The following is a 13,480-nucleotide window of genomic DNA, read 5'->3' on the forward strand; positions in this document are numbered from 1 at the left end:
AAGTCTCTTCCGTGCCGCCACAGGCTGTGGATCGCGGACGACAGCACATGGCGGGCGGGCCTACGTCATCCGATCACTTCGAAGGCGGCTGGCAGGGTACGTCCGCCGATCTACCCACTCAACCGCAGCGGTAGATCCCACTCGAGTCGCATGCAGATCGCTTGACAGGCCGTGTTGGAGATTACTTCAACAGCGTAGCCGCGCCACGGGCGCCTCGCAGCACAGGTTGAGGTTTCCTGCTTTCTTTTGTTTCCTTGTCGTCTCACGTTGCTGCTGCGCTTCGGTTCACCAACACAGGCGCGTCGTTGTCCGTCGTATGCTTTTCAGCAAGAGCATACGATTGCCGGTCTCGTCGGCGCATACACCTAGCATTCGGCCACTCGCCCACGCGACCTACCAGCAAAGATGCCTCACAGCGAAATGACGACTCCCAACGGATGCGATGACGAATTGAAAGCAAAATACGAACGCGAGTACGCCGCGCAATCCGAACGCCTAGCCCACCTGCGACCAAGTCAAGAAGATGCGACAACGGGCAACACCCAAGCCACCGGAGCCAAATTCGTGACGCCTCACGATCCGATCGTGCAGACGGAGCAGGGGCCGTTACCCGTGGTGCCCATCGACGAGGCACTCAAGCTCAATCGGCTGAAAGACCGACTGGAAGACCGTGAGCCGCAAGGGCTGCCATGCAGCAATATCCGTCAAGAGAGGGGCGGCGCGATACACGGGACCATGCCGCCGGATAGAGAAGCTATTGAAGCGAGCAAAGACCCCGGAGCTCCCTTGGGAGAGGCGGTGCCGGCGTCCAGCACGAATCCGTTGTTCCCTCCGCTTCCCATGTATGGGCCGCCTAGTCCGTTGCGGACGTTGCAATGCTGGTTCTTTCGATTCTCGAGTGCGATACTCTCCTTCTGCTTCTTGTTGACTATTGTGGCTGGTGCTGCTGTCACCAGTGTCCCCAAAATCTGGCGTCGCATTAGGTACTTGGTCGTGCTGAAGAATCCGGACAGAGAACGGCCATTCTATGAGGAGGAAAAGAAAAGAGCTAAAGCAAGGAAAGCTGCCGCGGCTGCTTGGGTGAAGCAAAAGCAGGGCAAAGGTGTGCAGACACCCGGTCTTGAAAGCGCGCTGGAGAAGGAAACAGAGTGGGTTCCTACGGAAGGCGGTCCTGATCCTATTGTATGCGACATACGGTATTACGCCCGCCGCGTTGGTCTTGATGCGGAGGTCTTCGACGTTCAGACAGAGGATGGATTTGTGATCGATCTATGGCATGTCTACGACCCACGCGAGTACCGTCCGGTATCCCCCGAACACCACAAGATGGGCTCGCCTGACCTCTTCCGCACAAAGTCATCCGATTCCTCTTTTGCCGAGGCGCAAGCCTCATACCCGTCTAACCAGAAGAAGTACCCTGTGTTGATGATCCACGGTCTGCTGCAATCAGCCGGAGCATATTGCTGCAACGACGACGACAGTCTGGCTTTCTTCCTGGCTAAATCAGGCTATGATGTCTGGCTCGGAAACAACCGCTGCGGATTCAAACCCCGTCACACCTCACTCAAGTACGAAGACCCCAGAATGTGGGCCTGGAATATCCGCCAGATGGGAGTCATGGACCTACCTGCCCTGATCAGCCGCGTGCTCGGCGAGACCGGTTTCTCCAAGCTCGGCCTCATCGCCCACTCGCAAGGAACCACCCAAACGCTCGTCGCCCTAGCCAAAGAACAACGCCCAGACATCGGCGACAAGATCTCCGTCTTCTGCGCCCTCGCGCCCGCCGTCTACGCCGGCCCCCTCATCGGCAAAATCTACTTCAAAATCATGCGCGTCATCTCCCCCAGCCTCTTCCGCCTCATCTTCGGCATCCACTCCTTCATCCCGCTCATGATGCACGCGCACGCCACCATGCACGCCGGCTGGTACGGCTGGATGGGCTACATGGTCTTCAGCTTCCTCTTCAACTGGTCCGACAGCCGCTGGGACCGTGGGCTCCGCGACCGCATGTTCCAGTTCGCCCCCGTCTTCGTCTCCTCCGAGAGCATGCGCTGGTGGCTCGGCCGCGAGTGCTTCGCGAAGCAGAAGTGCATCCTCGCCACCCGGGAAGAAGGCAAGCTCGAGGACCGCGAGGACGAGGAGGACGACGAGGTCATCGCGCGCCACTACGTCGACCGCGAGCCCCACGTCTCGCCGCGCCGCAAGCTGCAGCGCAACCTGTCCTCCTTCCACTGCCAGACGCTCACGCACCAGCACCACGACGCCTCGCGCGCCAAGTACTCGTGGTACGACTCGCATTTCCCGCCGCTGGCGCTGTGGGTCTGCGGCGCGGACGACCTCGTCGACGGGAGGCGGCTGCTGCGCCGCTTTGACCGCGGCCGCGAGCCGAGCGTGCGCATCGTGCACAAGAAGATCGTCGAGGGCTACGAGCACCTCGACGTCATCTGGGCGATGGACATGATTGAGAAGGTTGGCAAGGAGATCCGCGAGGTCATTTGGCGGACGGTGGGCGAGGAAGACAGAGCGCGCTGCCGCGTGCCGGTCGAGTGTGAGGAGGAGATCGAGGTGCATCCGGATGATGCGGCGGGGCAGGAGAGGGCGAGGCGGGCGAGTTTGGCGAGTGCGGGCGGGCCGGGGAGGGGTGGGAGGAGGCCGAGGATGGAGTCGATTTCGGAGTCGCCGGATAAGAGGCCGGTGGAGGTGGATGGGGAGAAGCCGCGGGTTGAGACGGAGATTGATGCTACGAGGGGCGACTGGGCGGAGGAGAACAAGGAGCTGCAGAGTGATAGGCAGAAGAAGAACGCGGAGATGATGGATGGGTTCGAGGAGGAACGGGTTGAGAACGCCGCGGCGGGCGAGGAGGAAGGTGTTGAGGCTAAGGATATGGTTTCGGGTCAGACGGTGCCTAAGAAGAGGGAGAGGAAGTGGTCTGAGGCTAAGTTTACTGATATTGAGGAGAAGGCGAATCCTCTTGAATAGCCTGATCGAACAATTAATAATGAGAACGCCTTGAACATTTACTCTCCTTGGCGATTTGACGTTCTGGAAACCAGCGCTCCTGAAAGCACCACCGTAAAGAGGAGACGCCCTAGTATTCTAACTCAATATGGCGACCTGAGACCGCCGCTCTCAATAGGCTCGTCCCCTGCTTCTGACTTTATGGTGCCTGAAAGCACCACCAGCGATTCGAGAAACTGACTTTCCAGACCAGATGATAGCGATTCAGGAGGCCCTAGCATGAGGCCTCTCAATGGACACATCTCCGTTTGATAATGCATCTATATCCAATTGCAGTAATACCATGGGTTAGACAACCCTCAATTCATCAGATGACGTGATGCTCCCCATTCATGTATTGAAATCAGCCTGTGCGACTCTTGCGAAATCACGTTCCCCTAGCTGCAAATGGTCCCGCAGCAATTCTGCAGCGACAACAGGTGCCAGGTGCCGCCCTGGACTGGATCACCCAGGCCCAGAGGTTGAGCCACCACCACTGGGGAGCTGGACTTCGCAGCTCGGCGGTGGAGGCGAGCACTGTCTCTCGAATGATTGCGACCTGCATTAGAGCCTATGCGCACTGGAAGCACCGCAGTGAGTCGGAGAGACTGGTCTCAGAGACTATCAAAAGCATGTGATAAGCGTCGCGAGAGGCTCGACGTGATCGCTCTCAATAGCCGACCGTCTGATTTGGAGTGTATGGCTGACGGCCGTAGCACGATCAATTATTATTAGACGATGCCTCGAGTATGAAATCACGAGATGCTTACCATGCGGACATGGAAGTGAGCTGCGTGCCTCTACGCGGCATCATATTCTCTCACGCAGGCCTGAAGCGGAAATCCTTGGGCGAGGACACAAGACTATCCGGTTACGATACGAATAAGAATACTATCCTTCTCTCCGATCTCAATCTATTGGTACAGGGGTATGTCCACACTCACACTCTTTCACTTTCACACCGACTCCAAAAAAACAAAAACAGAAAAAAGCAAAGACACGAACTACTCCTCGCAAACCCCAACCCAACTCACAACTCACCTCCACCCCTCCCAAAAACCCTCTCCCCCCTCAAAACAACCTGCCCCTCATCCCCCTCACAATGCACCGCCGCCATGCCCCTATCGTCCGCAAACATCACGCTCTTCCCCCACAGCGTCCAACCCCCGCCCCGCCTCGGCACTAGCATCCACAGCCTCGCGAGATGCACATAGTCCACATCGAGCAGCACGCTCGGCACCGCCGCCGCGATCTCCCCCGCGCCGCCGACGACAGGCGGCCTGAACGTCAGCACGCAGCCGCCGCCCCTCGTCCGCGCGACGACCGGCCGCCACGCCTCGGGCGCGCGCAGCTGGCGCTGCGGCAGGCCGCGGATGACGAGGAAGTTGGCGAAGTCCATCAGGAACCCCGCGGCGCGGTCGGCCCAGTCCGTCTTGGGCCAGTCGCTGCCCTCGGGGCTCGAGGTGCTGCGCAGCGCGACGAGCAGCCAGACGGCGGGCTGCAAGTCGAGCTTGAAGCGGGAGACGCCGTGGCGGGCGCAGACCTGCGCGATCCAGTCCGGGCCGGCGGCGAAGGCGCACGCGAGGGTCTGGGCGTAGACTTCGCGCATGGGGCCGAAGGAGGCGGTGGCCTGGGCGTCGTGCAGCAGGTAGCGCTTGCGGTGGCGGCCGAGCTTGCGGGCTTCGCAGGTGGCGAGGAAGGAGGTGGCGAGGGTCAGGAGGGAGGGGTCGGAGGGGGCGTGGTGGAGGTTTGTGGAGGGGAGGAGGTGCAGGTCGAGCTGGATGTAGTGGGCGGCGTGGGAGAGGCCGGTGGTGAGGGGGAGGGTGGGCGGGAGGCGGTCGAGGGTTTTGTAGTTGTTGAGGCCGGCGTCGACGTTGGTGGGTTCGAAGAGCCAGCTGGAGATGGCGGAGGGGGTGTGGTGGGAGGTGTGGGGAGGCGGGAGGTGCATGGGTTTGCCGACGGAGCAGAGAGCGCCCGGGTCGCGGGCGGCGAGGGCGAGGAGGAGGAGGGAGTAGTAGCAGTCTTCTTTTGACATGCCGGCGCGGGAGGATCGGAGGTCGTGCTGGAGTGCCAGGCCGCATTCCATGGTGTTGAGGATGATGGATACCTTGTCGCGCCTTGCGTCTGCTTCGCGCTGGCTTGCAGGAAGTCTAGGATCACCACCAGCCTCCATACCGAACACCTCGGCTACTACCGTTGTGAAATTGCCATGGTGAGAGCTGACATCCAATCCAGAGCTGGTGGGCTGTGTGCGGTCCCGGAAGAAAGCATGCAATGCAGGCTTTAGCAATTCGATCTTCGCATCAAAAGGCACTTCCGTGGCAAGCGCAAGAAGATGCGCAATGCACGAGCTAGTCAGCCTTAGGACTGTTCTCTTGAACGAACCGACAGTACGGCAAGGCAAGAGGAAGACGTGATCGCGAGCAAGCCGCATCTCGTGCCTACACCAAGCGCGCCGGAACCAGGACGACGAGAGGATCTTTTGCAGCACTTGCAGCAGATCCTCGTGCGTGTCCAGGTACGGCGGCTGGTGTCTGCGGAAGCGCTTATTAGGCGCCACATGCTTGAGGCTCTCGTACTCCAGCACATGGTTCCTAAGCACCGTGCCTTCGTGCTCTTTCAACTCTAGATCGTCCAGAGCAACGACGACAAGTCTGGCGCTGCGATAGACAAGGTCCATTGCGGACATTGAAATCGTCTTCTCATAATCACTGTCTTGGTCGATGCAAATTTGGTCCACCCACAAACCTTCGTGGTCCGAAATGCGCTCTTCCCAGACGGCCTGAAGCATCTCTCTTTCGAGAGGAAGCGTGTAATAATCCGGATGTTTCTCGACGATGTGCTTACGGCGGTAGCTCAGAGCGATGAAAGAGGGATGTGCTTGTCGGACGAAGTGTCGGTTGCTGCAGATCAGGCGGAAAGCGAAGCTCGCCTTGATGTCTGGCTTTACCATGAAACGCTTCGCTACGTCCACGTCGAGTTGTGCCAGTCTCTGCAACAGGTGCTCGGGATGTTGGTCCTCATCCGAGGACGGCTTGAGTAGCCGTGCTTCGTCTGCCAGCTCCAGTTTGTGTACGTGGTCTCTGGGGATCGTCGTCTTGAACCTGAGCATACCAATGTCCTTGACGATGAGCATAGATTCTGTCCCGCGTGGTTGCGGGAGGTCTGGGTCGGAGTTGTGTCTAAGGTGGCCGGGCAGAGACGCCGCCCGCTTGTGAGCGTGCTCGCCAGCCAGGACAGCATCGTGATGCTCTTGAGAGAAGAGCACAAGATCGCGCGAGTGGCCTACTGCATGCGGTGAGGGTGACCGACTGGATCCAGACAAAGGCGAAATAGAGCCATCGCTCGATTCTGGAGCCGGTGGATCGACAGGGCTTTCGAAGCCAGTCGGCCGCTTCACGAGGAGTTGGAATTTCGGGTTCGGGTCATCTTCATGATGCCCATTGACCTGTGGGACATTGCTGGGCGCTGTGGCGGCACGATGGGATAAGAACCCTGGATCTGGAACCTTTCGATTCGCGGAGATAGTCGAGGGAGTCCGCCGGTGCTTCCTCGCTGCTGCGTGTGTGCTTCCCTCGTCGTCACTACTCGTCTGGTCCCCGCTGATGTCGTTGCTCCATCCTCTCCAATGAGAGCCTAAATTGCGAGAGGCTGTAGGGCTGCTGACGGTCAAGAAGTCACCGTCTCGAGGCGAGTCTCCGACACCGCCAAGTATATGTTTGTGCAGATTGAGAGTCGGACGTCGCGGAAGGCGCGAGTTTGCCTGCGACTTGAACAACGCCACAGCTCTGTTGATCTGCTGTGCCAATCGTACACGGGTAGAAGCCTCTCTAGGAGCACTTTCGGCCTTCTCGCGCTTCCACTTTGCCGTCTCGTATTGTGCCCTTGTCCGGTCTGCTTCCATCTCAGCGCCTAGCTTGGCTAGCATGGCATCCCTATAGTGGTAGAATGCCTCCAACTCCTTCTTCTTGTACTTCTCCAGCTTCTTGCGTCTCTTCGCGGCCGTCTGAGCATCGCTTCCTTCTCTTTTGTGTTGCGGGCGACGACTGGGCGCAATTGGCTGTACCTCCTTCCGAGCGGGCTCTCTTCCACGAGGTTTGTGGTTCGACGGACCAGGAGGCTCTTTCCTAGCTTCAGACGCAGAAGCCGTGCGGTCGGTATCCTCGGCATCGGAGTGAAAGTCACCCATAGGGCTCCTCGCGCGGCGAATGGCGCTCAAATGCGTGAGATCGTAGTCCTCGGCGTCGCTGGAAGCCCACTCCTCGCTGCTCTCCTCCTCGCGCTCGAACACGCCCATCTCGACGTGCTTGTGCTCCACCTCATCCTGCAGCTCCGCCAGCTCGACCAGCTCCAGGTACCGCTCGCGCTGCTCCGGTCTGCTCAGCAGCAGCCAGGCCTCGTGGATGCGGTGGAAGTGGCCCGCGAGCGCGGCCTTGGCCTCGTCGGAGCCATAGTTGCGGTTCGGGTGGTACCTCCGGGCAAGCTGGTAGTACCTCGCCTTGATCTCGCGCGGCGAGCAGTGTCGTTCGAGTCCAAGCGCGAGGTACGGGTCCGGCGGAATCGTCCAAGTTTCCATCAGTCTGGATTCAAGCCAGACGGGGACGCGGGGGGGTTGTTCACGGCGAGGGTGCTACGCTGCTGCTGCTTACGAGGAGCCGCCGTGCAGAGACAAACAGCGGCAGCGACATTCTACGATCAGCAAGCAGTGAATGAAGAGCAGCGCCCGGCGCAGGCTATGTACAGCTGCTCTCGCATTGCATGCAGCCTTCCGGGCCCGCCGACGCCGTAACGGGGCCTGAGCTGGACGTCAACAGGACCCCCGGTCGACACGTGATGGGGCGTGCGATTTGGGGGGGAACATAGCCACAACGCTTTGCAGCGCTGCGGTAAATAGAACTCGCGCACGGGCGGCCGAGCGTGCAGCGTCGAGAATGCGCTGCTCCGCCACTGAGGGCGGACGGGCGAGTGACGCACAAATGGCAAGGCGAGCAAGGCGTGTTGGGCGCGGTGCGGCTGAGAAGCTGTCGTGGCTGTCTCGTGGCAGCGCAGGCGGCGGAATGGGGGCCAAGGGGACCGCGGACGTCGATGCTTCGATCGTCGTCTTATTCCGGAATTATGCACGCGACGAGCCGTCATTCGCCGCCGTGCTCATTTCTCAGACGTTTCATGCGATTGAATACGCTCTTGTGGGCTCAGCTATATCCAGGTACATCGGTGCTGTACCTGTCCAGCTGAAGCTGGGGCTATCGAACGCTAGACGGTAGATCGCAGGCGAGAGTTCAATCGTACCATCCGGGGCTGGCGGGAGTCGACGGAGAGGTACCCGAGACACAGGGCAAGTCAGGATATAGGTATCAGCTGTGCATTCCCTGCTACTTGAAGCAGGAGACGTCATTCAGAGCACTTTCGTCTACATGTAGCGATGATGTGTGTTTACTTGCCCAGCGCGATTGCTCGGGATAAACAAAGCCCTCGCTTCTTGCCCCACGGGTCCATGTGCTTCTTCTTAGCCAAAGTCACCCGCGCCTGTTAATAATGAGAGCTGCCCATGCATCCAACAAGCGATCGATGCCCCCTTTGCTGGTGAGTATGGACTCGACGAATCCAGCGGTATCGCAGAGACAGTCTACTCTGCCATGAACAGTCCGCTCTCAACGATCAAAGGGTTCTCGAGGAGAGTCAGAAGCTTTGGCCGATGGACAGCTTAGCGCCTCTCGCTTTGATAGGCATGCTGCTGACGAGATCCACCGCGCAAAAAGCACCCGGGGCGTGTCCAGCCATCACCGCCATCGACGGCCTTCCTCTCCCGCCGGCCACACTCCCCTCCACGCCATGGCCACAGCCGCGGCTCGCGCTGGCAAGGTGGCTTGCAAGAGGTCCTGGGCCTGCGTCCTGTCCGCCGTGCACCCAGCTGCACGCCCCGACGATAGACCAATGGCCGGCTACCCGCATCTGCAGACGCGGGTGCACCGTAGCGTGCGCTTTAGACTCTGCGAGCTGACCGGCCTGGAACCGCACTGTGCGTCTCTGTGCGTGCGTGCGCCCATCTGGTCTGCGGAGTGCAGCAGGCCCTTGTACAGTAGTAGCACGATAGTGCCGACCGACATTTCGCGCCCCAGGCGCTTGGGGGAGTAGAAGGTAGATCTGCATGTCGGTTTCCTCCTTATGCGAGCTCTAGCATATTGCGCATTCAGACCTCACTCTTGTAGATGTATCAACTTGCCCCGGCGAGAGCAGTGCGCAACTCGCTATCGCCGCGCTGTCGCCAACCGCAGCCGGCGCGATGACACCGCTCCGCAAGTTCACCATCTCCGACTCGGAGCTGGGCCACAACAACTGGCGCTTCCCGCCACAGATCAAAGAGCGGCCGTTGCGGGACTTGGACGACGACGAGTTCCTCGTCAACCACAAGATCGACCGCAGCTACGACGACAGCACCGTCCGCTTCAAGCTGCTGGTCGCCGACGCTCCGGCCGCGCGCAAAAATGCGGACGCCCCGCCACTGCCCATGGGCAAGGAGGTGCGCGATATCGTGAAGAAGGAACGCTGGATCTCGGACGAGTACGAGCACCTCTGGAAACGAGACGGTGGCGGCTCGGCGGCCTTGACGTCTCACAATACCCTGACGTTCATGCTGCAGACACCCCGGGACGGCGGGTCTTTTTGTTCATTGTCACTCGTGAGGGATGTCTTCCAATGCGGCGGCTTCTACTGCTCGGACGAGACCTTCTCGCTCAACGCCTTGCTGGCAGACGTCCCGTACGAAAACAAGCACCCAAAAGTGCCCCGCGACTTCGCCATCCTGCCCTTCAACATTCTTGTCCAGCACGTCGACGAGACCCTGCGGCAGGTGCAGACTCTCTCGCGCGACATCACCGCCACGGAGATCCGGCTCGCGGACGGCGATATCTCTCTCGAGGAGAACGGCGACTACAAGCTGCTGAACCGGTTCAACATCGAGCACCTGCGGCTGCAGCGGCGCTCGAACTTTGAGACAGAGCTCGGCAGTAATCTCAAAAAGTACTTCGAAGAGTACTACCGGATATGGACGACGCTGTGGGAGGGCGGCACGAGCTATATAGAGGACATGCAGGAGAAGGTCGACCAGCAGATGCGGTATGCCGAGCAGGTGCGCGTGGATCTGGAGATTATTCCTAGGAGGATCAAGAATCAGTCCAAAACGGTAAAGTCGTCCCGATACTGTCGGAAGGGATGTCCATACTGACAAGCGCAGATCACGAACTTCATCATCCAGCGCGACAACAGGCTCAACATCGAGATCGCGCAGAGCTCGCGCAAGATCGCCGAGGAGTCCCGGCGCGACAACCTGCTCAACATCGAGCTCGCTAAGGCCACCGCGCAGGTCGCCGAGGAGACCCGCCAGGACAGCGCCGCCATGAAGACCATCGCCGTCCTGACCCTCACTTTCCTTCCAGGCACCGCCATAGCCGTACGTTCCTTTCCCATCCCTCTCTACAATCTCTGCTGACAGTCACGTTGCAGTCCTTCTTCAGCATGAACGACGCCTTCACCTTCAACCCGGCCCCGGGCGATCCGATCGCGTCGCCGAACCTGTGGATCTTCTTTGCCGTCACCGTGCCCGTTACGGTCGCGGTGTACGGCTTGTGGGTATGGTGGCACAAGTTCTCGCAGGAGCGGTATAAGGTAAGGCACGAGCAGGGCTTGAAGGACGTCGAGAAGGAGCTGAAGTTGAGGGTGAGGAGCGCGACGACTATGACTTGGTGAAAATGAGAAGTGTGGTGTAGACGGTGGAATGCCGGGCTTGGGGGTTGGATAGATTATGACCTTGAACATACGAAGCATTCGCGAGTTCTGATTAGGAATATATGGAAAGCACATGCAATCCCTCGTTGTGCTGCCACCACGGGATGGGATGTTTGCGTTTCGCGGAACTTGAGGAATGCGCCCTTCATGCCATCAGCAGCCCTGTGTACGTGAACATTTTACCAGATTACGGACAGACCTCCCGCCCATTGGGACCACAAGCCGTGAAGCGCGGAATTCCATCATCGTGCCTACAAACCCCAGCATTGCCCTAAAAGCCCACACTCTGTAGTCACATCGCGGAACCAACCCCACGCAAATGGGCAAGGCAGTCTGGGGCGGATGTCAAGAAAAGCTTCGGTATGGAGGCCGGCAAGGCTATATCCAGCACCGATTCTCGGTCGAAGGCGCGGGAAGCAGCGCGGGTGTTGAACTGCGGGGCAGCGATGCGGAGGTGCAACGCTTGAAGGCGGCCCATCGACGGCCTTGGGAGCAACGCCTGGTGGGGTGCACACGAACGGGATGCCCTCTCGGCCTGTCTGCCCTAACCGAAGTTCGCGCGCGCGAATGGCATAAAATACATTACTCCGCCGCGCGAGCAACACCACCTCACTTCTCTGCCAAGGTATATCTATTGTCGAGGAATAATCGCGGGCACTCAGCAAAGGCGGTGACCTTCCACTCCCAGTCCGAGACAGCCGGCGGCATGTTCTTGTCCTTGATCTTCACGCCCTGGGCCCTCCTGGCCCTTCCGGTGCTCTTCTGGCTCCTCCCGTATCTGCGCAATTGGTCTATTCAGGATGTTCCCGGACCTTTCCTGGCCAAGTTCTCCAACCTCTGGTATCTGTACGAGTGCCGTCTCTGCCGCCGCTACTTGACCGTCCACAAGGCCCATGAGCAGTATGGCAAGCTTGTGAGGGTGACGCCGAATCAGGTCTCAATCGCCGACCCGGATGCTATCCCTATCATCTATGGCCATGGAACTGGTTTCCTGAAATCGTATGTTAGCCCTCCCAATATCTCTCAACACGCAGACTGACCGCAGACCAGCGAGTACTATGATGCGTTTGTCTCCATCCAGCGTGGTCTCTTCAACACGAGAGATCGCGCAGAGCACACTCGCAAGCGCAAGACCATCTCGCACACCTTCAGTGCGAAGAGCATTGGTCAGTTCGAGCAGTACATCCACCACAACCTGGAGATGCTGGCTTCTCAATGGGACAAGCTGAGCAAGCAGGCCAACGGCGGCTTCTACCGGATGGACAGCTTGCACTGGTTCAACTACGTTGCTTTCGATATCATCGGTGATCTGGCCTTCGGCGCTCCTTTCGGCATGCTGGAGAACGGCAAGGACATCGCCGAAGTCAGGGCCACCCCGGATTCACCTCCCACCTACGCACCCGCCATCGAAGTCCTCAACCGCAGAGGCGAGGTCTCCAACGCCATCGGCATCATTCCCTGGATCAAGCCCTACGCCAAGTACCTCCCGGACCCCTTCTTCACCAAGGGCGTCGCTGCCGTCCAGAACCTCGCCGGCATCGCCATCGCCCGCGTCAACCAGCGCCTCGAAGCCGCTGAGCGCGGCGAGATCAACCGCGTCGACCTCCTCGCCCGCCTCATGGAAGGCAAAGACGAGAACGGCAACAAGCTCGGCCGCGCCGAGCTCACGGCCGAGGCCCTCACGCAGCTCATCGCCGGCTCCGACACCACCTCCAACACCTCCTGCGCCCTGCTCTTCCACATGCTCCAGCACCCGGCCTGCGTCAAGAAACTCCAGGCCGAGCTCGACGAGGCCCTGCCTTCCGACGACGTCCCGAGCTACGAGCAGGTCAAGAACCTCCCCTACCTCGACATGGTCATCCAGGAGACCCTCCGCATCCACAGCACCTCCAGCCAAGGCCTGCCTCGCACTGTCCCTCCCGGCCCGGGCGTTGACATCACCGGCCACCATTTCCCGCAGGGCACCGTGCTCAGCGTCCCGGCATACACCATGCACCACAGCAAGGAGATCTGGGGCAAGGACGCGGACGAGTTCCGGCCGGAGCGCTGGGAGAAGGTCACTGAGAGGTACGCAAAGCATCCATCTATCGAAAGAAGTAACACCTCGCTAACACTCGTCACAGACAAAAGGGCGCCTTCATCCCCTTCTCCTACGGCCCGCGCTCCTGCGTCGGCCGCAACGTCGCCGAGGTATGGAACTCCCTCATCTTTACCTTCCCAAAAGTCCAACGAACTAACTTGCCACGACCAGATGGAGCTCTCCCTCATCGTCTCGACCGTCTTCCGCCGCTACGAGTTCGAGCCGTACCAGAAGGTGCTCGAGACGCGCGAGGGCTTCCTGCGCAAGCCGCTGGGTTTCGATGTGGGGATGCGGAGGAGGAGGCAGGGTTGAGCGAAGGAGAAGGGGGACGAGTCTTTGTCGTCAGACATTTTGTGCAGAGAAAAATCTCGTGATGATGTTTGCAAGCTATGGAAAATTCCGGATCTGGGGGTGTTTGTGTGTATTGTTTGTCGCGACGTCAACTCTTTGCCTTGCTTCGAAGTGAATCAGACGAAGTAATGTGAGGTCTGCAAAAATGTAAATATGATTGTGATGAGTATCAAAGCCTTGCCTGCTCACAAAAGAGCTCGTCCCCAGATGGTACCTTCACACGACCACTAAAAATACCACGACATCAACGTCCAAGCTCCCCCACCC

At 59.4% G+C, this 13,480-nt stretch overlaps 4 protein-coding genes across 4 annotated transcripts; 3 read left to right on the plus strand and 1 right to left on the minus strand.

Annotated features, from left to right (window-relative positions):
* Nucleotides 1-405: 405 nt before the first annotated feature.
* Nucleotides 406-2,979, plus strand: WHR41_07644 (uncharacterized protein; the record flags this gene model as incomplete). The annotated part of the gene is made up of 1 exon (XM_069376248.1): nucleotides 406-2,979. One exon carries the CDS (start codon nucleotides 406-408, stop codon nucleotides 2,977-2,979), a length of 2,574 nt encoding a protein of 857 aa, XP_069226614.1.
* Nucleotides 2,980-4,027: 1,048 nt separating this feature from the next.
* On the minus strand, nucleotides 4,028-7,573 carry WHR41_07645 (uncharacterized protein; the record flags this gene model as incomplete). Its single annotated transcript, XM_069376249.1, has 1 exon — nucleotides 4,028-7,573. One exon carries the CDS (start codon nucleotides 7,571-7,573, stop codon nucleotides 4,028-4,030), a length of 3,546 nt encoding a protein of 1,181 aa, XP_069226613.1.
* A 1,577-nt stretch (nucleotides 7,574-9,150) lies between these two features.
* WHR41_07646 (uncharacterized protein) lies at nucleotides 9,151-10,886 on the plus strand. The gene is made up of 3 exons (XM_069376250.1): nucleotides 9,151-10,180; nucleotides 10,232-10,447; nucleotides 10,501-10,886. The coding sequence occupies exons 1-3, from the start codon at nucleotides 9,281-9,283 to the stop codon at nucleotides 10,741-10,743; spliced, it is 1,359 nt and encodes a 452-aa protein (XP_069226682.1). The 5' UTR covers nucleotides 9,151-9,280; the 3' UTR covers nucleotides 10,744-10,886.
* Nucleotides 10,887-11,276: 390 nt separating this feature from the next.
* WHR41_07647 (uncharacterized protein) lies at nucleotides 11,277-13,408 on the plus strand. The gene is made up of 4 exons (XM_069376251.1): nucleotides 11,277-11,781; nucleotides 11,833-12,849; nucleotides 12,906-12,972; nucleotides 13,034-13,408. The coding sequence occupies exons 1-4, from the start codon at nucleotides 11,489-11,491 to the stop codon at nucleotides 13,172-13,174; spliced, it is 1,518 nt and encodes a 505-aa protein (XP_069226615.1). The 5' UTR covers nucleotides 11,277-11,488; the 3' UTR covers nucleotides 13,175-13,408.
* The last annotated feature ends 72 nt before the right edge of the window (nucleotides 13,409-13,480 follow it).

This window comes from Cladosporium halotolerans (assembly GCF_011745625.1).
Source record: "Cladosporium halotolerans strain TM138-S3 chromosome Unknown Sca34, whole genome shotgun sequence".
NCBI classification, from domain to species: Eukaryota; Fungi; Ascomycota; class Dothideomycetes; order Cladosporiales; family Cladosporiaceae; genus Cladosporium; species Cladosporium halotolerans.